At 39.8% G+C, this 26557-nt stretch overlaps 2 protein-coding genes across 6 annotated transcripts; one reads left to right on the top strand and one right to left on the bottom strand.

Moving 5' to 3' along the window:
* The first annotated feature begins 138 nt into the window (after positions 1–138).
* On the top strand, positions 139–18829 carry ppp4r1 (protein phosphatase 4, regulatory subunit 1). Of its 3 annotated transcripts, none has more exons than XM_017478618.3 (20): positions 141–281; positions 491–535; positions 2457–2541; positions 4155–4261; positions 4905–5047; positions 5438–5584; positions 5672–5779; positions 5912–5977; positions 7287–7445; positions 7759–7889; positions 8258–8949; positions 13220–13362; positions 13515–13607; positions 13890–14075; positions 15607–15768; positions 15962–16062; positions 16172–16292; positions 16460–16588; positions 17235–17376; positions 17688–18829. In XM_017478618.3, the coding sequence occupies exons 1-20, from the start codon at positions 275–277 to the stop codon at positions 17849–17851; spliced, it is 2931 nt and encodes a 976-aa protein (XP_017334107.1). In that variant the 5' UTR covers positions 141–274; the 3' UTR covers positions 17852–18829. The 3 variants fall into 3 exon arrangements, 2 of the variants coding, with proteins under 2 accessions (XP_017334107.1, XP_017334098.1); XM_017478609.3 differs by having other exon boundaries at positions 2406–2541; XR_006983121.2 differs by lacking the exons at positions 17235–17376; positions 17688–18829 and having other exon boundaries at positions 139–281; positions 2406–2541; positions 16138–16292.
* On the bottom strand, positions 18198–26557 carry twsg1b (twisted gastrulation BMP signaling modulator 1b). Of its 3 annotated transcripts, none has more exons than XM_017478639.3 (5): positions 26401–26557; positions 25473–25662; positions 22758–22857; positions 22236–22499; positions 18198–21195 (listed from the first exon to the last, which is right to left on the bottom strand). In XM_017478639.3, the coding sequence occupies exons 2-5, from the start codon at positions 25617–25619 to the stop codon at positions 21014–21016; spliced, it is 693 nt and encodes a 230-aa protein (XP_017334128.1). In that variant the 5' UTR covers positions 25620–25662; positions 26401–26557; the 3' UTR covers positions 18198–21013. The 3 variants fall into 3 exon arrangements, with proteins under 3 accessions (XP_017334128.1, XP_017334120.1, XP_017334137.1); XM_017478631.3 differs by having other exon boundaries at positions 25473–25624; XM_017478648.3 differs by having other exon boundaries at positions 25473–25631; positions 26401–26556.

Raw genomic sequence — 26557 nt, 5'->3', positions numbered from 1 at the left:
GGGGCCAAACACATACGCGCATGCGCCGTGCACATCACACCGGCCACAGAGATACGCGCATGCGCGCTGCAAATCACGCGGCCCCACACAGATACGCGCATGCGCGATGCACCTCGGCGACGAGGCGAAGTTACGGGTAGTGACAGGGCTCAGTGATCCCAGCGCCGTGCTCCGTTCCGTCCTCCTGCATAGTTTAGCTTTAGCTTAGCTTCCCCCCTCCAGTTGTTGTCGCCTCGTCGGCACAGACCACTTTTAAATGTAGGACCAGGACAAGATGGCGGGTATGTTAGAAGTCCACTTGAGTTACAGCACAAAACTAAAAGAGTGGTGCTTTAAACCCAGTTTTTTGTTGTTGCCTTTGATTACGTTAACGTCAGCTAGCTAAAAGTCTGTTAATAAATTTGAAAGAAAACACACGCTAGCCTGGCTAATCAGAGCTAGCTAGCCAAGTTTAGTCACGACTGAACTCGTTTTCATGTGTTTGTCACAGATATTTCGCTGCTCCAGGAAGATTCTCAAGAGGAGATAGACGGATGTAAGTATTGTGGTGTGTATTTCAGTGCGAAATGCTGCGCTTTTTAGCCTCGGTGTGTGCACACTGTCAGTCGGCGGTATCCGGGCTCAACCTTACCCAATGCTAATCTGGCTAGTTAACTGTGCTAGTTAGCTAGCAGCTACACCGGACAAACTTTGCTCTCCTCTCAGAGGCCTACAGTAACGTTTAGTGCTGAACGGCAGTGGATTTTAGCCTTGTGTTTCAGTTAATACAGCCGAAGTGTTGGTTTCAACTAAATATTTCAATAATGTTAAGATTAGTAAATAAATTTTGTTATAAACAAACAAGGAATTTCAGCTTCGGCGAAACGGAAATAGACGACTCGTTTCCCTGACTTCCACCTTGTATTATTATCCGTAGTGTAGATGGTTGTAGTGATGTAGGTCGTGTAGTGTGTGATCATGAAAAGCATTTGGGCTTGTATAATCATGTATAGGTTCGCCTCCTACCCCAGGTGCTTGTACAATATGTACTAGTTCTTATATTTAGCTGCTTGATGTATTAGTGTTGGAGACCTGGAGAGATTTGGTGATTTTTCCCTGCTCCAGCACACACTTGCCAAGCCCAGTTATTATACCCGTGAGTTCAATCAGGTGTCTTTGAGCAGGGAAATAATAGAACCTGTTCTAACCAGAACTGCTATAAACTGAGAGCCCAGGTACATTACTGATTACTAGATAAACTCGCAGCTAACTGTCAGTGAGTGTTCTCTAGTCAGATCTACATATCTGACAAACACCTCATTGGAGAGTTACGCATGACCTGTGTGCTATGTCACATCTTTCTAACTAACACATGCTGTGCTGCATACTGGGAAGGTACAGAGTTTGGTATGGACAGGTTTAAAAAAACTACTAACATAAAACCAGCTCCTTTCTTGATGGAAATGGGTACTTGGAAAAGGCTTAATTGGCTACGTTTACATGGACACCTTATTCTGAATAAGATGATATTCTGATTAAGGTGTTTGCATGAGTTGCTTTTAGGAGATTAATTTCATGTTCCTGTTTTACATGTTATAGAACATAGATCGATTGACGACACACATCATTATGTCCCTACGCCACGCCATCCGACGTTCTCTCCAGAATTTCAACATATGTGACAATCGATGACTGCTTGAAGCCGTGGGCCGCATCCGAAACCACATACTTACGTACTATATAGTAGCCAAAATACATGTATTTCACCTACTATATACTGTAGTAGGTAAGTACACGGTTTTGGACGCAGCCGTACTCTCTTGTTTTACGTCAAATGGTTGAGCGCTGCTGTGTGTGTACGTGTCCTGTCACAAAATACAGTGAAAAATCCCACATGACGTTAATAGTGCGATTAAGGTGTTTACATGTCTGTAGTGCACTTCGATAATGCAACAAATCAGGAATACTCCACATGTCTTAATTACATTTGTGTTTACTTCGAGTATGACTTTATTCAGATTAAGGCAATCGGAAATCGCTGTTTACATGCTAGTGTCTTAATCAGAGTATTGTCTTAATCGGGTTAATATCGGATTATTTTTGTCTATGTGAACGTATTGAGGGACTTGTGTGCAGTTTGAAAAAGTATGTACCTGGAGCTCTGTCGCGTCTCTGCGCTGCTGACTTCATTGCCTGATTTGTTGATTTACTTCTTATCTGGACAGTCTGACTCAGACTGTGCTATTGTATTTGCACTGTGTCAATCAATCAAGCAGCATGTCTTGTCTTTCCGCATTTTTGCTGAACCTGTTGGTGTGTGCGTTCTGGTCACTCTTCTCTTCTTTAATGGGTAAAGGTCTTCATCACGACCAGAATGTGTGCTGGGTGGCGGGTCCTGCTCATATTATTTCCAATGTCTCTAATAGTTGGTGTGGATGACTACAACTCAGAGTCTGACGTCATTATTATACCTTCAGCCTTGGATTTTGTATCGCAAGATGAGATGCTGACGCCCCTGGGGAGGCTGGATAAATACGTCACGAGCGAAAACATATTTAACAGGTACTCAAATGTAGACTTCATTAGATTTATAGTACAGGGTGTCCCAAAAGTCTCTGTGCATAGGGAAAATTAATACCTTTTAACGAAATGTATCATTGTTTACAAAACATCCTCTAGATTACTTTGTAAACATACAGAGTTGTCTCTCCCACTTATGATGTGTGTTAACAAAAAAAATTGTCTTTACTGTTTGAGTTTGTTTTTTAAACAAAAGATCAAAACGTTAAACACTCTGCTCTCATGGATATCAAGCAATTGCAAGCAAAACACAGGTTTATTCAATAAAATATCTTGGTTAAATATAGGTGTGCAGCAATTATTGGCACCCTTTTAGTCAATACTTTGTGCTACCTCCCTTTGCCAAGATAACAGCTCTGAGTCTTCTCCTATAATGCCTGATGAGGTTGGAGAATACATGGCATGGGATCTGAGATCATTCCTCCATACTGAATCTCTCCAGATCCTTCACATTTTGAGGTCCACGCTAGTGGACTCTCCTCTTCAGTTCACCCCACAGGTTTTCTATGGGTTTCAAGTTCAGTAGTGTTTGACAGACTGAAGATGGTTGAGTTAGTTTTTGGATGAGAGTAGAGGCTTTTTTCCTGAAACCCTTCAAAGCAACTTGTGGTGATGTAGGTGACTTTAGCTTGTGATCCAGCTGTGATCCTTGGAGATTTTTGGCCACTTGAACCATCCTCTTCACAGTGTGTTGAGACAATATAGACAAGCGTCCAATTCCAGGTTGATTCATAACATATCCAGTTGACTGGAACTTCTTAATTATTGCCCTGCTGGTGGAAACGTGCATTTTCAATTCTTGTGCTATTTTCTTATAGCCATTTCCCATTTTATGAAGCTCAATAACCTTTTGTCACACATCACAGCTATTTTCCTTGGTCTTACCCATTATTGTAAATGACTAAGGGAATTTGTCCTATGTGTTACCTAATATTTATACCCCTGTGGAACAGGAAGTCACGCTTGAGCAATTTCCTGTTCCTAGTCACCCAAGTGTACTGAATTTTTTTTTTGTTTATATCATTGGGGATTTACTTCAAATATATTTCTCATCTGAATTCATAGGGGTGCCAATAAATGTACACCTGTATTTAAAGATTTATTTTGTTATAAACCTGTTTGCAATTCTTTGATATCCATGAGAGCAGAGTATTTTTGTGAAATTTTTTTTTTTTTTTTTTAAAGGTCAAAAGTTTACACAGTAAGGACAGTTTTTCACAGCCTTCTTTGCTCATATTTCTCGAGGGAGGCAATATTAGTGGAGGGCACTGTGTATATAAGTTTGAAAAATCTTGGAAGACAATTCACTAAAAAGTGTTAATCGCCCCTATGTATGGAGATGTTTGAGACGCGCTGTAGTACTGACTCTCCTTAGTATTTACATTAATGAGGTTCGTTCCAGACTGACAACAAGTAGAGGTGGGTTCAATAGTTTTTCTGTTGTTGAGAGGGAAAAGAACGGGGTATGTCTTTAATATCTGTATGTCTTGCATGCCTAAGGAGGTTTGTAATTATGTCATTGCATTCATTTTGACATTTTGTATTCCAGAGATGCTTGCCATAGCACACACCTCTCATTAGTATTTTATTCACAGACAGATGGTGGCCCGCAGTTTGCTGGATACGCTAAAAGCAGTTAGCGAGGATGAGAGGGATTGTATTGCAGTCCTCGAGAGAGTCAGCAGACTTGCGGAGGACTCGGGTAAACCACAGTTTGATCCCTCAACAATTTTCATTGTCTCTTTTTTGGGGGTCGTGGGGGGTGGTTTGCTTTTCAGCATTTAATACAAACTCTCATTGTTTTCTTTAAGTGATGTGTACCTTCCAAGAGAAGCGATGTAGTTATATTTAGACTATCCTGTGCCCTTGCTGTGCCGGGTTCAGTGTTACAAAGAAATCTGCTCCTTTTAGCACTCATTAATGTTTGATGGGACTGGTGTGACTTATTAAAGTGTGTGTGTGTGTGTGTGTGTGCACCAGGCTGCTACCTTAAAAAGCAAAATCTAAAGGCTTATCCATTTTTTTGCATTTGCACACCTGACTAGCTTACTAACCCTTAGCTCTGATGTTCCCTAGAGACATCTAATAAAATGTCAGTGCAGTGCATTACAGGGAAAGGTAGTCAAGCTGCTAAGTTTTTGAAGGTCGCTGGTGAAAAAATGGTCCTATGTGTGATGAATGCCATGCTTATGTGTTTGTGAACATCCTTATTCAGTACACCCAAAGCTGAAGGAAGATGCAATGAAAAAATACTCTGAAACGTGATGCGCTTTTATTGTTGTGCCCACTCGATTAGTGATCACGTTTGATTGTTTTAATATAAAAGGCTTTCTGTGTGTTTTTAGAGCCTACAGTTCGAGCTGAGCTTATGGAACAAATTCCTCACATCGCCATTTTCTGCCAAGATAACAGACCTTCCATTCCCTTCGCATTTTCCAAGTATTTGCTGCCCATTGTGGTGAGATACTTAGCTGACCAGAACAACCTGGTAAGTGTGTTTGTGTTTTAACCCTGCATCTTTTGTGTAGAGTCTGTTACCTGTGTAGAGTTAGGTGGTAGTGTCTCTCAGAAATCCTTTAACTAGAGACTAAAAGAAACATTTCATACTTTGGGCTTAAGAACGCTGGATTTGCACTGCTGCATCAGTAAATAAATGTTTAGCACTTTGTCATGTTGACTTTTTTTTCTTCTTCAAATTTTCATCATTATATCCATGCTCGTTCGTATTAGGAACCCCAGATCTTGGGGTCAGGAGGGTAATGATGTTTAAGCGGTGTAGCTATTTTGCTAGTATACCATTATACATGGTTTAACTGTGTGTACCATGTTTTTCACCTCAGAAAATTCTGTGTTACCTTTTGCTTTAATCACTTAACAGGTTAGGAAGACAAGCCAGGCGGCCCTTTTAATGCTTCTGGAGCAGGAGTTGATCGAGCGGGCAGACATCGAGAACCTTGTCTGTCCTGTCCTTGTTGATCTCACCGCCCCAGACAGCAACGACGATGTCAAGACTGAGGCTATGGCAGTGAGTTTTTTCAATGGATAACTAGCCATTCTGAGACACGACTCGTTTTCAGCGTTTTTCTTTTTAACACTAACGTTTTAAAAACAGATTATTTGCAAAATGGCGCCCATGGTGGGGAAGGATATTACAGAACGCCTCTTCCTTCCACGCTTCTGTGAGATGTGTTGTGACTGCAGGATGTTCCATGTACGCAAGGTGGGCATCTCTGTCCCTTTCACAAATAGGATTGCAGTGTAGAACAGTCTTGATTTTGCTGTTTAAGACAGATCATGGATATAGAAGTGGGTGTGTTGTGAATTAATGCTTGGCTTTTTCTTCACTTGACAGGTGTGTGCGGCAAATTTCGGAGATATCTGTACTGTTGTTGGGGGAGAAACAACAGAAGAGTTACTGGTATGGATGCCTTATTTGCACAGAGCTGTATGTAAACTGGGCGCTCTGGTGTTAGAAAGGTGCAGCATTGAGATCTGAAAAGTCTACCACAATGCTTGTCGCACTCTGAGTGGAGTTTCACATGTTCTGTGCCCTCATGGATTTCCCAAAGAAACATGCTGGAAGGTTGATAGGCTACTCTAAATTTCTCCAGGTGTGAATGAGTAAGTGAGCTTGTCGTATGTCGTGAAGGATCCTTGGTGTCTCGTCCATGGTGTATTCCTGCCTTGCACTCAGGGGCAGACTCTGGACTCTCTGCCATCCTGATAAGCTATTTCACATGGCTGTACTTTTCTAGTAAAGGCTGCTTTTGACAGCATGTGCTACAATATTATCACACTGTAAAACCCTGTTGCATGTTGGTCAACAAAGATCAGGCTTACACTTGTTTAACTATCATCGTATGACCATTGACTTAATTATGAGGAAGTCTATGTGCCCTGATTTGTACTCGTCTGTACAGGCTAAACCTGTATGGTCTGCCCATCCCATGTTGTCTGTATTACCTGTCTGGGTGTCTACTATTGCTGTAATTATCTTTATTTATTTTATTCATCCCTGTATGACGTACACTACCGGTCAAACCTTTAGACACATTCATTCTTTATTTTTATTTTAGAATAATCATAGTCATCAAAACTCTGGAATAACAAGTGGAACTATGGGAATTATGTTGTGATAAAATAAAATCAAAATAAATCAAAATAATTTTGTTATTTAGCATCTTCAAAGTAGACACCCTTTTTGCCTAGAATTTCCAGAAATGTATTCTTGGCATTTTCTCACCTGATTTCTTGAGGAATCTCCCTGAGATGCTATTTAAACAGTATTAAAGGAGTTCCCACCTACACTGGACACTTATTGGCTGCTTTTCTGAATATTTCGCTCCAAGTCATCCATTAAAAAATTTTTTTTTGTAAATGTTAGTTTTCTAATGAAAGATATTAATATATTAAATATATTTTTGTCTATAACACTGATTTCAATCATTTAATCATACACCTTCAGATGAAAAGGTTTTTAAGATCATGAGAAACATTTCAGTCAAGTGTCTCCAAACTTTTGACCAGTAGTGTAATTACACTTTTGTAGTTTTGCTTTTATAGCCTATAATATAAACAGATGTGGATTTAAGATTTGAATTAAAATGCCTATTATGTTTAGATTGGGAAGGGAAAGGTCTTCCTTTCCAAGTGTGGCCTAATTGTTTTTTCCTTTTTTTTTTTTTTTCTTCTTTCTTCCCTCCTCTCTGCATTGTCTTCCTGTGCAGCTGCCACGGTTTTTCCAGCTCTGCTCGGATAATGTGTGGGGAGTGCGGAAGGCCTGCGCAGAGTGCTTCATGACCGTGTCCTCGGCAACCTCTCAGGAAGTGCGCAGGACCAAACTCGCATCTCTTTTCATCAACCTCATAAGTGACCCCTCCCGCTGGGTGCGTGAGTTCTTCCCTCTTCCCTGGACAACTGCTCTGAGGATGTTTGTTTGTGTAGATATATGGGATTTTTTTTTTCCTGCTCTGGAATCTGAGCCAGGATCATTATTTACAGATGTGGTTCAGGGTTATGTATTCATAGTGAACCATATTTTTCTTGAAGTATATTTTCTTTCGTTTTTCTTTGTGTTTGAACAGCATTTAACATCTGATTTTTTCCCCCCCAAAGTTTTTATTCTGAATGATTTTGAAACCTTTAGGGGTTTGCTGCATGTAGTGAGTAGCTAATTGCTGCATGCTGTATGTCCAACAGGTACGCCAGGCAGCGTTCCAGTCTCTGGGCCAGTTCATCTCTACGTTTGCCAGTCCAAGCACTAATGTGGGCCAGTACTTCAAAGAGGGCACAGAGGAGGCTGACTGGAGAGGCCAGCAATTGCACAATCGGTAGGAATTATCTTTATAACAAAATCCTTTTCCTTTTTTTGCACATCTTACTAAATGGCAGACTCTCTCGAGAAGTGGAAACAGCTGATGGTGCAACAATCCAGAGTACTTTGCTAGTCTGTATTGATCCATAAGATGAACGACACATTATCATGCTGAGAAATCATAATGCTACAGTATACAAAGTCATCTTATGCTATTGTGTGCATCCAACTTTATATCAATAGGCCCACTTATGGGTGTGATGATCCGGTATTCTCAAACGTTTGGCCGTGTAGTGTGTTTCTTCAGACACCATGTAGAAAATCTGGCTTGTGTTTTTTCAGTATTTTTAATTTTTTTATTTATTTTTTTATTCCACCATCCAGGGCTGGTGAGAAATCCATGAGCAGTAAGGCACCTGCTACAGAAGAAAGTGCTCAGAGTCCCCCATGTGACGAAAAAGCTGTCTCCTCACAGCCCGACTGCATTTCCCAGAATCCACCATGCACTCAGGAGAATTGTGAAGGCCAGCTATGCCAGTCAGAACGGGAAGGCGTGGATGTAGCTGTGGAGGGTGGAGGGGAGCAGGCAGCTGAAGCTCTACCTCTGGATGAGTCCTGTTGCCATGTTGACACAGATAGGCACAGTCCAAAGTGCCTTTCTGAGCTGGGTGATCTAGACCCAGATCAATCGGCCAAGGAACCTCACTGCTCACCAGCCACAAACCCCGCAGCACAGGGCAGCCCCTCAGACACTTCTGAAGGCCCTGTGATGGAGAAACCAGCACACTCGAACCCGGATGGCAGTTCAGAGGTCACCTGCAGTGCACTACCCAGCAATGTGACAGGGAAAGTTGAGATACCAGAGCAGGAGCAGTATAACTCATTCCACTACTGGAGGACACCCATCCCACAAATAGACCTCGACCTGGAGCTGTCGGAGGAGAAGTGCAACAGTGACGATGAGGTTTCTGCTGCAAGCTCCTCTACCCAGGGCTCCACGTCTGCTCTAGACAGGAAGCAGCTGGAGGAGCTCATTGAGAACCTGGAACCCCACATTGATGACCCTGATGTCAAAGGTGAGGAGAGCTGCTTTTCTGTCTTTTTATAAAAAAATAAATAAATAATAAATTTTAATTACTGTGAAAACATTGAATGACAACAGAAACCAATTACAGAGCAAGACCTCATAAACATACTTGAATTTAGGGCATCAGTTATTTTGTTTCGCTGCAAAGTTCTCTCTGCACTTCAAAGGATTCTTCACACTATTGTGCTACCATGTGTGCGCACCTCTTTTTTTTTAAAGATTTCTGCAAAGGCCCTCATCAGAGAGAGCATTGAGCTGTGCAAAGCTCCTGCTGTTCTGAAGTTATGAATCATAACTGAAATATAGATTGTAATGTAAAGCCCAATACAAACGGGGTTTTTTTTTTGTTTTTTTAGATTTCCAACGTTTATAATTACATATTTTTAGTCTGTGGTTAATGTTCCAGTATGGAATATATTAGGGCTGCAACTAAGCATTATTTTCATAATATATTAATCGGACAATTATTTCTTTGATTATTCGAATTTGTTTTAAAAAAAACAAAGCTTCAGTGCTTGTTTGTTTGTTTGTTTGTTTAGAATAAAATCCACAAACTAAGTGTTACAAATATAAATTTCAGATTAAAACTTTAACACTACTGCACACATTAACACAATTGTTTGTCCAATTTATATATATATATATATATATATATATATATATATATATATATATATATATATATATATATATATATATATATATATATAGGTGTGTGTATAGTGCATAGACCAACTAATCGATAATGAGATTCGTTGACACCGATTTTCATAATCGATTTTATCGATTAGTTGTTGCAGCTCGAGAATATATATGGCTCGTAAACCCCCAACGAGCATCTTTAAATAACATTTGTGCATTTTATGGTGGTTGATGGTTGGCGTTGTATTATAATCTGCAAAAGCAACGTTGGGTTAGCTTAGAAAATGTGTTCATCTTTATTTTTAAGAAACTGATTGAAAATGTCACAATGTACTCTAGAAAAGTAATGGGATGTAATTACTAGGATGTCCAAAACATGTTGTTTTAATAAATAAATAAATACATAAATAAATATATAATATATTAATTAGTCTATTTGGTGTAGTTTTGTCTGTCTGGTTTGCTATGCAGACATGCAAGATGCAGAGACAGTTTCAGAAAGGCCTTTGGTTTTTTTTTTTTTTTTTTTTTTTGGTAGTTACATATTCAAGGATTTAGAGTTGCTTTTAAGGTTATTCGTAAGCAAAGCCTCTTGTGCTTAAATGTTTACTGTTGGAATGTGAACTGTTGTACATTATCAATATATCTGTTCCTGATTCCTGTATGTGAGGTAATAAGATTCTTAACTCGTTATGTTGTACCATGGGGTTTAGAAGGTTTCTCAAGTATTGAAGGTAGTAGAAGTGGACAGGCTTGTATTCTTGAGTCTCTGTTTAAAGGAAATGAAGCTGGGGAAATTGAGCAAACGTTGAATAATAGAGGGTGTATGTTAACAGCTGTATGACCAAACACCTCATTGCTTTAACTCTGAGTGATGTAATTTCAGTTTCTTCACCATAATCTCCAGTGTTACTACTCTGTTTGTAATGCATGCCTTAGCTACATTAGAAACTATATACCATAGTATTACTTTAAAACTATAAATAACTATAGAACAGAAGTTAATTCCCAGCACAAATCCTGCTCTTACAGTGTCATGTTTGTGTGGGGTGTATGCATGCTGCTGCTGTTGATGGGTAGAGCTGCACCAATGTATTGGCTAATAATCGGTATCAGCTGATAGCATGAAAAATTGCCTTTATCGGCCAATACCGATTATTAGCTGATACATTGGTGCAGCTCTAGTTTAAAAACATCCGATGATCAGGGCCGATTATATCCTGTCAATAAAAAGAGGGTGGGAAAACACATCGATTTTGTGCTGTGTGTAAAGATGACGTCTCTTGTTTGGAATGACGCTAAAACTGCAGTTTGTAAGCTCTGTAATCTCTGCACTGCTAAAATTTTACACCGGAAGTGAGCAGCAGTGAAAGTCTGTTTTGTTTTTTTTGCTGCACTGCTCACGCTGAATTAAAGCACCAGTACACTGTTGAAAGATTTAAATGAAGATGAGTTGACAAAAAAGTATATATTCCACAGAAAAATATATTTGTAGAGTAGTATATTTCATATCCAATTAATGTTAATATATAAAAAAAGTTGAAATTATATATTACCAGTTTGATGTTCAGTGATGAAGTAGAAATGCTTTTGTTTGTGGTGAGTGAATGTGAGACTAACAGAAGGTTTTTTACAATTCAGTCAATGTTAATATGAATTAAAAACATTCAATAAGTTAAGAAATCTTACTTTAATCTTCAGAATTTAGGTCATGTGTTAATGTTAATTAGAGTAATGTGTTTTCTGTTTATGAGACCAGTTACTGTGAAACAACTTGTTGAAATGGAGAGAATAAAGTTTTTATTTGCATTTCCTTCAGAATTGTGGAATTAATTATTATTAATTTAAAAGAAGTCATAAAAAGCAGAACTATCGGTTATCGGTATTGGCCGATATCACTCATAATAATAGGTTATCGGTATCAGCTGAGAAATTTAGTATCTGTGCATCTCTACTTATAGGGGTTTTGATTGGCTCGTGAAAATAGAGCAGGTCCCCCTCTTCTGCTTTCACTCCCATGTAACAGCAGCACAGCGTGAGCACACGGCTTGAAGCTGGGGTTTGGCTACTGTTTCATTTGTCATTACAAACTTTCTCAGTCCGTTCTGTGTGTGTGTGTATGTGTGTGTGACATGTATGTGACAAATCACTAAATAGTGTGCTGCTACTGTATTATTACATGCAGTATTGTGTACTATTTGATCTTAAATGGCTAGCATGTAGTTTCCACCAGACTATGGTGGGGTTTTTCTCCCCACCATGTTAGTAAATTAGCACCTGAAAGGCGACGTAATATTATCTATCAGGAAAAGTTGTAGAAAGACAATGAGCTTTAGAAGTTTTTTTTCTTAAGGTCTCATTACCTCAAAGTCTGAATGTCTTATTGCTTTAAACTCTGTGAATTGAAATTCACAACTTGATTGGATTGATTTATAATTTTTTTTTTTTTATTTTGTAATGAAATGAAAATTTGGTATACACTATAACAATCAAAAGTTTAGACACACTCATTCTTTATTTTTATTTTCCACATTTTAGAATAATAATAAACTCAAAACTCTGGAATAACAAGTGGAACTATGGGAATTATGTTGTGATAAAAAATCCAAAAAAATCAAAATAATTTAATATTTTAGCATCTTCAAGGTAGATACCCTTTTTGCCAAGAATTTCCAGAAATGTATTCCTGGCATTTTCTCAACCAATTTCTTGAGGAATCTCCCTGAGATACTTTTTAAACGTTATTAAAGGAGTTCCCGACTACTCTGGACACTTATTGTCTGCTTTTCTGAATATTTCATTCCAAGTCATCCATTTAAAAAAAAAAAAAGTAAGTAAAATGTTAGTTTTCTAATGAAAGAAATGAATATTTTGGCACAATTATATTTTTGTCTATAACACCGATTTCAAACATATAATCATACACCTTCAGATCAAAAGGTTTTTAAGATCATTAGAGACATTTTAGTCAAGTGTCTCCAAACTTTTGACCAGTAGTGTATTCTGTAAATGTGCCACTTGGGCGGGGGGAGGGTCTTTACTTACAGAAGTTTGAGAAGCTCTGCTTTAAGCCAAACTCTGTGAATTGAAATTCAAACTTGATTGGACTGATTATTTATTTTTGTGAAGGAATGGTGTAAAGCAACGAAATTTGTAAATATATCATTGGCTTCTTACCGTGTCACACTGTTCTGCACTGTGCAGATGTTTGTCAGAAGATGAAAAGGCAGTTTTGCTCAATACAAGGTGCAGTGCGTACCTATGTGTGACGTGACAAGCAGGTGCGTGTTTAATCGTGGCTTTCTGTGTACTCATAGCAAGCTCATGTTCAGACCTGTTTACAGTGTCAGCCGACAAGCATGCATGACAAGCTGTAACTTTCATTCATTGGTTTTCTGTAATCAGTCTATTCAAACTCCTTGTACCATATAAACGTACTTTATTCAAGCCATTCTTCAAATGCAGTTAGAACAGCATTCCATAAGTATAGGGTTCACATAGATTAGTAAATTTTTTTTTGTGATGTATTTTTTTTATTTTTAACGCATTTTGACACCGTGAGCAATGAAATAAAGCACTCCTAACCTTTTGTGCATCATTTTATTTGTGTCTAACAGCACAAGTGGACGTGTTGACTGCTGCTCTGAGAGCCACGTCATTGGACACTCATGTTGAGGAGGCATTCCTGGAACCTCGGCAGGCTCATGATAACCCTTTCAGCTCTTGCCACGTCCCTCTCATTGACTCTTCTGACGTAGAGGTATGCAGACATTTATAGTCCATAATCAGGTTTTTTTTTAGTTTCAATGATTTTCTGTGATTACTCATACTCTGTTTGCATACACTCCTATATTAGATACAACTGATTGCCATGAGTCATACATCTCTAAACGTAAGGCTTTTGTGTTTCAGAGCCGAGAATCCACCCTACCGGTGAGTCATGCTGATGATTCGGAGTTAAGCGATAGCAGCAGTCCAGAAGACGAGAAAAAATCCAAGCAACAGGTAAAATACATTTATGCCATTTTATTTATTTATTTCATTTATTTTTGTGTCTTGCTGTGTTGACAAGCATATAATTTCAGTATGTTTAACATGTTTATAATCAATTATGAACCGTTATTTGTTTCAAAGATATTGTCAGAACTTGTTACATAGCATTCTTGTGTGCGCATGTTCTCAAACTGTGCTGCTTATTATTGTGAAGAGGGGGGGGAAACGTCACATGCCCGTTTAAACATGCTTTTTTTTTTTTTTTTTTTTGTTCATTTCTGTGGTATGCTGTAGGATGTAGTCCCTCAGGCGTTGTTGGATCAGTACCTGTCTATGACGGACCCGTCCCGGGCCCAGACGGTGGATATGGAGATTGCTAAGCATTGTGCGTACAGCCTGCCCGGTGTGGCGCTCACGCTGGGCCGCCAGAACTGGCATTGCCTCAGAGATACCTTCGAGACCCTAGCCTCTGATATGCAGGTGCTGTAAGACTGCACCTCAGAATATAACCTTTCTACCACACCCTTACTTCACTTCTGTAGAATGCCGGTGCTTCTGTCAGCATTTTGCTTGTTCTGTCCCTTTTTCCCCTTGAGCCTCTAGTTATCTATGATTTTATTCCTGCGTCCCGCACTTCGGTTGGATAGTAGGTCTTAGTCACTATCAGTCTGATAGTTGGGCTTTTAGGAAGGAAGTAAAACAAAATAGAGATGAATATCCAGCAGAAGAGATCTGGCCAAATACAGGTAGGGGATATAAACATCTTTTATCATTAACACTAAAATGCTGGGCAGTCTGGCAAAGCTAGGCATGCATAGTCTTGTTCATTTTACCACTTTGCTGGCTTACTTTGGAGTGGTATTTTTCATTTTTTAGTATTTTTCAGGCCCTGGGTGAAGTACCCTAATGTTTTGGTACTCCAGGCCCAGTGTTGAAAAGTACTACTCTACTTTTACTTATTTATCATATTACTAAAAAAAATTACTACTCTAACCCCTCACCCACTTTAACCTAGTTCACTCTCGTTAAGAAGTTGAGTCACTTGAGCTGAGAGACGGGGGAAAAAAAAAACCCTATTATGTGCGGGGCAGTGGTAATCAGTAATTGAGAAACACTGCTGAGAATTTATGGGGATACTGCTTCATGCTCTTAGCTGCACCTATCTTCTTTATGGGACTATAGAATGCTGTCTTTTAACTTCAGGAAGTGATGCAACTCTTCTGCAAGATGGAGAACAGTTATTTAGTCATTTTGAGATGTTTTAAAACATTTCAGAATAGCTGCTGTGTTAAAGTTGCATGTAGTTATACTTAAGTAATAAGTGTAATGGTAAGACCCGACTCTGCTCGTTTTTGGGGGGCTTTCCACTGTGGATAGTACCTAGTACATTTTTTTAGTACCACCTCGGTCGATGTTCCAAGCGAGCCAAGCTGAAACTAAATATGAGCTGCGCACTGAGGGAGTATGGATTCTCCTTAATGAGTGGATCTGTATTGTGCCTGAATAAATGTCATTTAAGACATTCTTTGCGTACCGTAATTTTCTATCAATAAAAAATTCTGCATAATTTCTCACACTACAGATAAAAGTACTACAAAGGTTTCTGTCTTAGATTTTTACATCTCGCTTGTTACCGATTTCCAAACAGGCGTTATGGAAGTCACTCTTGTCACGTCTGAATCTAACTCGGTCACATCAAGTACTACGTAGGTTTTAGAGCGCCGTTATTTTACAGCCTTTATAGGGTCCTCGTTCAGCGAACAGGAAAGGGGTTGGGAATACGGCCTGAACGTGTATTTGTACAGGGCTTCGATAATACAACATTATTCCTGCGTGAAGGCGAGTGGAAGATGGCACCCACGTTGAGGTGTCAGTAAACCGCAGTGGAAAAGCAAGCTCGGTAAAGCAAGCCGAGTCGAGCCCTACCATGCAGCGGAAAAGTGCTCAAGCACTTTTCTATTCTCAAGCATTAATGCTCCTCCTCCTCCCCCCACCCCTTGACCCGTTGCAGTGGAAGGTGCGGCGGACACTGGCTTTCTCCATCCATGAATTAGCCCTGATTTTGGGCGATCAGCTGACAGCTGAAGACCTGGTGCCCATCTTCAACGGCTTTCTTAAGGACCTGGACGAGGTGCGCATAGGAGTCCTTCGACACCTCTATGACTTCCTCAAGGTTTGTGATTTTATTTTTTTATTTCCTGGGAGAGTTTGCACTATTAGGTTCTATGTTCTACTACATTCTTCTCACGTTCAGTTTTCTGTGCTTCACTATCTCGCTTCTGTTTCACTTCTGTATATTTGCCGTTAAACTGCATGTAGAAAATAGATTTTAAATTGACACTCTTCTGTTGTTTTCCTCTTTTTAGTTGCTGCATCAGGATACAAGGAGGAAGTACCTCTACCAGTTGCAGGAGTTCCTGGTCACAGACAATAGTCGCAACTGGAGATTCAGATCAGAGCTTGCAGAGTATGACCACCTAATGTGATATTCATTAGAACTGTTTCCTATTCTTTTAAACGTCTTGGCCATTTTCTTTTACAGCTTATTGTGTTTTTGTGGGGGTTTTGTCCACCAGGCAGTTGGTCCTGCTGTTGGAGCTGTATAGCGGGCAGGACGTGTATGATTATCTGAGGCCACTGGCATTCTGCCTCTGTATAGACAGAGTCTCCTCTGTGCGGTGGACTTCCTACAGACTGGTATGCATAGCCATACACACAAGCTTTGTTGAGGGGTCACAGGCTTTCTTAGCCCCTCTGTTGTGTAGATGATTATGTAGCATTCTGTGTTGATTGCTCTCCTGATTTGTCCTTTCTGTATGGTGAGGCTTGTTAATTAAGTCTTAATTGTGTCTTTCTCTGTTCAGGTCAGTGAGATTATCAGGAAACTTTCCACATATCCAGCGCTGTTAGTGGACTTTCTTGGCGAGTTAGTGGATAAATTCTGCCACTCATCAAAATGGTCTGGACGCCAAGCGTTTGCTTTTGTTTGTCAGGTAAGGACAGCCAATCAAAATGCTAGTGTTGAAGCCCATGAGTAGTTCATTCAGCTAGTGCAGTGTTTAAAGTGCTTTCTACCTCATTGCATTGAAAGCATTCAGTTCTCTGGGTGATGCTATATTGGCAGTATAACAGACGCAGTGGTAGCTTGATCACAGTGTAAAGCAACACGCAAAAAAAAAGAAGACTTTTTTTTTTTTTTTAAAGAAAAAAAGTTTTTTGTGAATAAGTGCCACCATTTAAGTTGGTTTTTTTTCTGTTTTAATTGTATTTCGAATGCACACTTTAAGATACACATCGTTAAATTGCGCACTCTGAAAACCGACTGCATAAAGGTGGTTAAGTCTAGAGCACTGTTGCCATCTGGTCAGTACCCCTCTCTATTATGGCCAGTGTTGTAAAGGAAGTGTAGCATTTCCTGGCTGCCACCTGCTCACAGCTCAGTGTGTTGGAGCTGCTGTTTACGGGGGATATTCTTGAAAATACTGCATCCGCCAAAGTGTGTTCCTTCTCTCCTGGTTTATCTCTGCCTTGCTGTGTGCATTTGTGTGCATGTTCCCTTTACTTTAAATGTATCCCCCCCCCCCCCCCCCCCCCCCCCCCCCCTATTTTCTTTAATACACACACACTGTCTATCTCTAGCTGGCTATAGAGGAGGACTGTGTGTCATTGGATCAGTTCTCCGAGCACCTGCTGGCTCCTCTGCTGCAGCTGGCATCTGACCCTGTGCCCAACGTTCGTGTGCTGCTGGCCAAAACCCTGCGCCAGAGCTTGATGGAGCGAGGTCAGTGCCAGCCTATTGACTGACTTGTTTCTTGGGGAGGGGGGGGTGTATGTGAGCACAAGATTGTGAAATTAAAACGGCTTGCTGAGAGCAGACATATTTGTGTATATCTGGAATTAAATATACTAATGGTTGTTGTATTGGGCACATATATAAAAGTTTTAGTTGGTCTAAATGAAAATGAAATTCTAAGGAGATGTAGTAATCTGACAAAGCCCCTTTACTTGCAATCCAGCAGAGTTTCCTCTTAAATGTTACACAGCTTGTGATGCTTGAGGGAGGCTTTAATGTTTCTGTGTTGCCTCCTGTAGAATATTTCCTACACTCGGCCAACTCGCACCAGGAGGCCCTGGAGCAGACACTGGTAGCTCTGCAGATGGACATGGACAAGGATGTCAAATACTTTGCCAGCATACACCCAGGAAGCACACGCATTAATGAGGATGCCATGAGCACCACTTCCTCCACCTACTGAGCACGCACACACAACACCCCTAGCTTGGGTAATGGTATAGGGGCTTGGGCTGGCCTCTACCATGAGCACAAGAACTGAGAAATATTTGCTTGGGGAGTCGCTTCAACCAACTGTCCTTCCCTTAGAGCAACTCACTACAACAAAGAGGTTTTGTGATTTTTTTTTTTTGTTTTGTTTTGTTGCCACAGAAGCCTTACAAGTGTCTTCCTTAAAACCAGAGAATACTTGAATATCTGGAGTCAAAACATCAACAAACTAGTTTTAAAAAAAAAAAGTCAGCATATCTCAGATCCAGGGACCTGCTATTCCTTCGTTCTTATTGATGGACTCTTGATGCGCGCTCTCATTGTTTTTTTTTTTTCTTTTTTCTTTCCTCTTCAACATAGCAGGAACTCTCAGTTTCACACAACCACATTAGCAGGAAAGACTGTAGCGACAAGTATTTCCCTTATTTTATCTCACTTTCCATTTTGATACTGTACTGTGTGAGTGACTCATATGCTGCAGATATATTCAACATGGAGCGAGTTATAAGGTCTCAGCCTTTCTACACGCCGTATCCTGGGAGCCGTCGTTTGAAGCCGGACAAGTTTTTCTTCTCGAGGGCTTGAGCCGATATTGTTTTAAAGTCTAGCGCAGCACTTTGTTGTGCCTGAGGACATTCTCTTCCCCTGGGACAGAGGGATCCCTATGTCCTATCGGAAAAGGAACTATTGTATTTTTAAACCAAAATCACAAGCGGTCCATTTTTTTTGCAGAGTATGTAGAAATTCAATATTGAATCAGTGTGGTTGTTGCACATTTACTCTGGGGTATTTTAACATGAAAATAAAAGTGCTTCACTATGATCCATGCATCACATGTACTGTACATATCCTTCAGTTGTTTTCTCCCCCCCTTATTTTGATCAGTGATCATGAATAGAATTGTTATATGTTCTCCTAACCTGTCCAGAATAAAGGTTCAGATGCAGTTGCACTTAGGCTGGTTTATTTGTTTCACAGTTGTTGGTTTTCTGCAGCATTCAGAATAGTGATCAAAAACTTCAAAAAGACGTCTTTAATTTTAGTTAATGAAATTGTAACCAATGCCATTTGTTCATCGTTTGGTGAAGAGAACCATCCAACGATCATTAATGCTGAAACTGGATCAACATAATTGCCAAGGAAATCTGTAGTGTACACACAAATAAATTGTGTGGTGTGTATACTGTAGAGAGCAGTAACCCTTACCTCAGTTATAATTCAGTTATGTGTTGTGAAAGTTTGTGTAATATAGGAGGTTGTATATGTTTTGACATCAGAGCTAATATGAATATTTACACTTAAGCCTTTAAGTGAATCTTCTGTTTAATTAATTTATTTTCAGAGCCAGTAAAGAGGTTCCATCATCATCTGGTTCATCTACTGTTCCTATCGTTAACTTAATATTAGTTCACTGTTCTAACAGGTGGGCACCATTGTGTTGATTTTGTGTTCTTTCCCGTTGTTAACCTGACCACCGTGGAAAACATTCTTATGTTTAAACGCGATAGGGGTTCATCACAACCCAAACAATCACCCTTAATTAGTGGTGTAAAAATAGTCCATTTGTTAACTTAGGCTGACCTAATGGTGATTTGCAAGGTAGGTAAAGTGATCATCCTGACTCGTAAGCCTTTCTAAGCTGGCTGGCAATCAGAGCATCAGGATGATGCCATGTGAAGCTCCTAGCTGGTTCCACTGCCAAGACTGAGTGGTCATGTGACTGCACTAGTTGTGTCTCAATCTCTTCCCAGGAGAGAAAGACTCCTTTGTACTGATTTAAATGTGTAGCAGAGGGAGGAGCGTTCAGTAACCCAGTCACCCTCAACACAGGCCCAACCATCTGCTATCTGACCCAGAATTCATAAGCAATCATACAAAGCTGATGTGAAAGTGCTCATCTCCCCTTTTCGCCTCTATTCAGGGGAAGTTGGGTTGGACTGATTAGTGCACCTGCCTACTGAATGCATCCATACATGGAAGACTGAATCACTGGCAATGAAGCAGGAGTCAGATCAGCCATTGAAATGCATGTGAAACAATTGGATCAAAAATATTCATTTTAATAGTGTGTAAATGTTTAACTATGTCTCTACAAATCCAATAATGCCAGCTTGGCTTATAACGATTCTTTAGTAAGGTCTGTAGTTGGACTTGCTAATGAAACAGATCTCAGACACAAGCAAACAATGGTGTGTTGAGCATGTTTCAAAATGAACGCTGTTTTACATCAGTTTTAAAACTTCACCATATTACTCCAGAAGCATAACCAGAACCAAATGGTGGTTCTTGTTTTGTTGTTTTTTTTAATGAGGAATACTGCAAAACAAAACATGAACATGCAGGTTTTTTTTTTTAGGAATAACAACCTTGGTCAATATGCAGAAAGTACCTTAAAGTAACAGAACTGAAACATCCATACTGCTCATTAGGATATAACAAATAAAATGAGTCCTAAAGCTGTAATCTTTCCCAGATACATGTCTCACACATACAAACTCTGAGTCAACAGTCACAGGGCTTAACCAGAGTGCTGATCTAAAAGGACAGGTCTTCTGTTTTCTTCATATCTGTGTTGTAAAAGCAGAAACAACTGAGAAATGGCTTAATGTATATGGCTCCAGTCCCTTCATCTGAGGTGTACAGGAATTACAACTAAGAATATCTCAACCAACCTTCACTATAACCTTCACTGCATCTGCAGCATGCATGTTTCAACATGCAGTGTGCTATTGTATGACTGCCTGCAATATTACAGGGACTTTTCCCTCCCATATTAGTACCTTGATATCTGTCAAAGATTTGACACATAGGTTTAATTATTGAACATGAATAAAGTTGGTACTTTAAAAAAAAAAAACATTGATTTGGTAGAGAACACCATTTAAAGAGTGACTGCATATGCAATGATTTACTTTTGAGAAAACTACAAGACAGAATCCTTTTTTTTTTTCTAGAAACCTATAAAACAAAGTGTAAAAGGTTAATACAAAGAGCAAAATCAAAAGGGCTTGTAATTTACATGATTGTCGCCTCTTTTTACTAATCCCAGGCCAGTGTCTCCTGAGCCTATGGTCCTGTTATTGTGCCCTCTTGTGGCAGGAGTGGGAGCATCCACAACACTCAAAAGGCTAGTGGTTCAGAAGAGACAGTTCATGCACTTCACCGCTCTGCTGCCGTAGTCGATACACTCGGGCCCGATACACTCGCAGCATGCGTTGTGAAACCAGCGGTACTTCGAGCCCCCCATTGACTCACAGTACTGCTTACACTGACGAATCGAAACACAGTCATCAAAGTACACTACTGTGCACATGTTTTCTAGAGGGATGGAGAGTAAGATTATGAGAAGAAGGAACTTTTAACATGGTGAGCAGCTCATGTTCCTATTCGACATTTTTTCTAAAAAATCTAGCTGCATTCAGTTTCAGGAAAAACTAGCAAAAAAAAAAAAAATCACATCACACTTTTATATACACAAGTACCACTGTGTGTTCAATCCCTAACTGTTTCTTGCAGTACACTGGCGTTTCAGTTAATCGACATTTTCAATCAGTATGAACAATTAAATTATTTTAATCACTGCAAGTCTGTTATAAGATTAGTCAGGACATTAGTCAGGTTTCTGTGTGTAGCATATCACTCTGTTTAGCTGCTAGTGAGCAAAAAATTCACACTTCTCCACAAATACATTGGTACAGAGATAAACTGAACAGCACAACTAAAACTTTTTTGATACTAAGACACCGTATAAAACTGCCACAATAAAATATTAACATTTAACCCTAGTAGGCTGTTAAAAAAAAAAAAAAAAAATACTCTCAGTGTCTACTCTGGTAAGAGGAGTTACATGAGATTTTTTTTTCTAAACTTTAGCTGTAATTTCCTCCCGAACATCAACACCTCCTCTCTGCTGGTAGTCAGATTAAGTAGTCAGACAGCAAAGATGGGGTTGCAAGTTCACTGCAAAGAGACTAGCTTCACAATAAATTAAAATCAGTAAAGCAGCACACTCCAAAGCTATTAGAGCATATAAATATGAGGCCTGGAATCAAGGGGACATTTCACGCTAGGGGTAAATGGTAAACTTCCATTCTACACAGGGGGATGGGGACAGAAAAACTGTAAACAGAGTTGGAAATGAAGAACCTGGCACTATTGCTATGCAGTGAATCCTGATGATATGCTTATTACAGATCTAGAAACACTCACGCATTATAAACTACACCAAGTTTCGATTTAAACTTGTTACTCTAGATTAAAATCAACTTGTTTAAATTACACTTTCAATTTATACAGAATAAATACCAAAAAAATTATGTTTATTACTGGGTAACATCAGATTTATGGTGGTACCTTACCTTGAGTGTTATCATAACTAGAATGAATGCTGTTGCCAGGCAATGAGATGTTCTGATGCTGATCTTCCATGGTCTCCAAGAAGGAGACCAGGCTCTCATGGTAAGACAGTTCTTCTGCCACAGGAAAGGAGACCACCATCATATTGATGGGGGCTTCGCCCTCAGTGAGTGCTCTGAACAGGGAGGGAATGGGCCTGTAGAGATCCTCCACTGTGCTCTTAGAGGTGGCTGGTGTGTCACTGTAGTTCCTCGGGTTGCACATGCCTGAGACGGAGTTCGATAAATTAAACACAGCTGTTATCAAAACACAGATCCTTAAACAGGAAAACAGAAGACTATGAACAGCATTCAGGAACTATTCAATCTACAGGAAGGACACTGCACATCATGCATCCATCAAGTTCACTATATACAGAGAGAAGAAAAGTATTGGACAGCAAGTTAAAGAAATACAAGGAATCCACGTCGTCATATTGTTGTCAATTTCAATTCCACAGTTAAACGTGAAACATTTACACTCACCTACACAGTCACAGCACTCCTCCCACAGCGTGCCCAGACACAGCATACACTCCTTACAGCATGAACAGTTCCCATCCGATGGCCTGCATTGGCACAGCTCCTGAAAAACATCAATTTAGCTGCTTGCAAACTATAAGAACCTACGGTCAAAAGAAAGAGTAATGCGAGTGAAACCAAAAAAGCTCAAACAGCAACAAGCACGATTTCAAACCTCCATTTAATTACACAAGCTATATGCAGTAGTGATGAACAGAAAGAAAACTGTGTCATATGGCTTGTTTTAAGATAAAAGGCAACACAATGCATAGACACACATATACACACACACACACATACATACATACATACATACATACATACATACATACATACATACATAAATTCTGATGCGATTCACACACTTCGGACAAATATAAACGATAACTTTACTTCACTTTTGAAAACCTTCACTCAAGTTAACGAGTTAAACAACTTCCACACTTCACAAGAAAAAAAGTCTAAGTTTGCAGCGACTTTACAGAAACCTGCTTTTCAAAGGAATTAAATGATCTTTGCTTTAGCTATACCTTTACAGATTGATGGGTTTTAAGAAAACCAAGTTTATGTTAGTCGATATTTATTAAAACGTGGGTGTTTTAAAAAATCCTGAGTGTAAGTGTAGTTATTTTACTAGTGAAGTGCATGTCTCTGATAGAGTGCGAGTATGGTGTGGTTTTCTAGACCACACTGTGCAACCTCAGGCTGCCAAAACAGCAGGAGAGGCCGAGAGCAGAGGCCACATTCCAGATGTGCAAAAAGCAGCACTTAATCCTCATCACAGGCAATGCAGAACCTGGATCATAACGGCTGTATTCTTCATACTATTAAACAAGAGAGATATTTCACATCTAAAACAATTTTGTGTGTACAGATTCCTCAACTGCACAGACTTTGAACAGACATCAAAAAATGAAGAAAGGAATTAAGGAAAGGAAATGGCTCCCCCCTTGAAGGTCTGCGCTGGGAGCAAGCAGCCAATCTGTCGTTTGACACATTAAGATTTTACTCTTGGACAACTAATGGGGACATACCATATTAAACGACATAAGAAAAAAAAATTAAAAATGCATCGTAGGCCTGTTCCCCTAGCCTACACTTAAGACCGCGTAGTCTGATTAACCACAGCCCTAAAACCACATACAGGATAACTGCATGTCAGTGATGCTAATAAGTTATGAGGAAAATTAAAATGCTACATTAGGAAGATATACAAGTAAGAAAGAATCTAATGTGCGAAAGGGTAAATAAATGTGTGTCAATATGACGAATACAAAAAGAATGGTCGCAGCATGTGTAGTGCAGTAAATAGGTACATCTGAAAATGTGCTGGTGCAGTGGATCAGAGACTGTCCAGGTCAAAATCCAAAGAGTGACAGCAGTATGAAATATGTTACAAGGCAGTAATTTCACGAAGAACATAAACAAAAAGCACTTCTGCAATACACCAGGTTATAATTACTGTATTAAAATTGCTATTATATCAATTTCTGGAAGGGGAACAATGCTGCTCCAAAACAAGTTGGACAACATTACACGCTTTCTTTAGATTACAATATACCCATTAGTTTGGAAACTAACTTTTTCTAAAAGGTTTGTGATTTTTTTTTGTTTTGTTTATGTTGTGAATAGTTGATTATATTGCACCAAATTATATTCTCTAGAACATATGACTCTCAATTTGGACACTTTCGCACTTTCTGAAACTCCTTTGTGGTTACTTTTTTTGTCATGGTATTCTCTTTTCTTTTTCTCTCTAATCTGGGCGGGTACATGCACGCACACACACACACACACACACACACACACACACAGAATAAATACTTGCTCACATTTGTATTCTTGTCTCGTGACTTTAAGCTTTCCCATCGCATATGTCTCTCTCTGTTTAAAACCTGTAGTTCAGTTTGTATCCATAAGGGTTAATGATGTTGCCTCTCTGCTAAGTGACTACTTGCTGTTTTTTTTTTTTTTCCTGGTTGGAGCATTTGTAGATTCTTGTCATGGTGTAAATACAGGGTTCAAGCCCGGTGGCCCGCACCAAGTCTGCCCCTGACTATAGCGCAATATACCCGTGCAATATTCACATATACAGCCAAAAGTTTGTGGACACGTGATCAGCACACCCGTATGTGGCCGGTTCTTCCACAAAATGTTGCCACAAAGTTGGACGCACAACTGTATGTAGCATTAAAACTTCCTTTTACTGGAACTGAGAGGCCCAAACCTGTTCCAGCATGACAATATAGCGAGCTAGTTTGCCAAGGTTGGTGTGGAAGTACTCGAGTGTCCTGCACAGACACCTGACCTCAAACTTTTTGGATGAAATGGAACGCTGATCATGCCCCAAACCTTCTCACCAAATATCAGCACCTGACCTGCTCTTGTGGCTGAATGAACAAATCTCCACAGTCATGCTCCAAAATCTAGGGGAAAGACTTCCTAGAAAAGTGTAGGTTATTTTAACAGCAAAGGGAGGACTTAAAAATACACATATGGATGTGATCGTCAGGTGTCCACAGACCTTTGGTCATACAGTGTACTACTAGTGCAATATAAAGTACAGGCCCAATACTGAATGAATGCAGGCATTTGTATTAAAAAGAGGTAGAGAGAAAGAGGGAGAGAGAGAGAGAGAGAGAGAGAGAGAGAGAGAGAGAGAGAGAAAGACCTCCTTACCTGTATTAGACACTTGCTGACGTCACTGGCACACAAGGCTTTATTGCAAGCAGTAGAAAAGGAAAGTCCAGACAAAAACAGAAGAAGCGCCGCAAGCAGTGTTGAGTGTGTCCAGATCGACTGCATCCCGCCGCGAGCAAAACTCATCCCAACTGCATCCTCACAGGAACCACAAGTATACAGTCAGTTTCTTCAGGGAGAAAAACCGCAGAGCCAATAACAACAATCCACAAACATGGAGGCGAGCGCGCGCGCGCGCACAAGCAACGGGCTGCACTTTCCACACTTTCCTCGCGCGCCATTGTTGTGTTAAAATGGGCGGCAACATCAAAGCTGTAAGGCCAGGTAATCAATGAGCTAAAGGACAAACCCTAAATGGCTTCCTATGGGCCATCAAGTACACTCCAATGGGTGTGGAAGCAATCGTTTCATAGTGCACTTACAAAGCGAATGAGCAGCCGTTTGGGATTCAGTCCTACAGTTAGGTCGGGGAAGTTTTTACTCCCAGCAATAACGTTTACTTTTCTAAAACAATACGCTATAGTTTATAGTTTAACAGTTAAATAATCCGTGTCTTTCATCACCTGGACTTCCAAACCCAAGATATTACAGACTAATCTAATTTCACTAATGCATTCCTAGTGTTTGAGGAGAATTCAGACTACTACAGACAGTAAATGTAGTCTACTCGTTTATAATATTCTGTTTGTCCAACACAATACTGTTTCCTTAAAAAAAAGAAGCGTTTTGTTTTCCTCCCCTTAAGTAGCTTAAAGTAAAACCGACACTGAACAGTAACAGCCTACCATCATTTGTAGCCCACGAAAGAAGTTTAAAAAAAGGAAAAGAAACTCCCCTTGTTCGCTACAGTTTAAACAATTTAGCAAAAAAAAAAAAACACCACAACGAATGAGTGACTCAAACTTACCGTATCACTGCAAAACTTGTATAGGAGTCCGTTAAGGTATAAACCGTTATCTATCCTATTGTTTACTTTAACTTTTCCCCCCCTAGTATAATTAAGGCATGTTCCGTGGCGATGGCGTGCTTTTCCTCTAACACAAAGCAGCAGATAGACGCCTTAA

The sequence above is a fragment of the Ictalurus punctatus genome, chromosome 1 (genome assembly GCF_001660625.3).
Source record: "Ictalurus punctatus breed USDA103 chromosome 1, Coco_2.0, whole genome shotgun sequence".
Lineage (NCBI taxonomy): Eukaryota > Metazoa > Chordata > Actinopteri > Siluriformes > Ictaluridae > Ictalurus > Ictalurus punctatus.
This window is presented reverse-complemented; position numbering and strand designations above follow the sequence as displayed.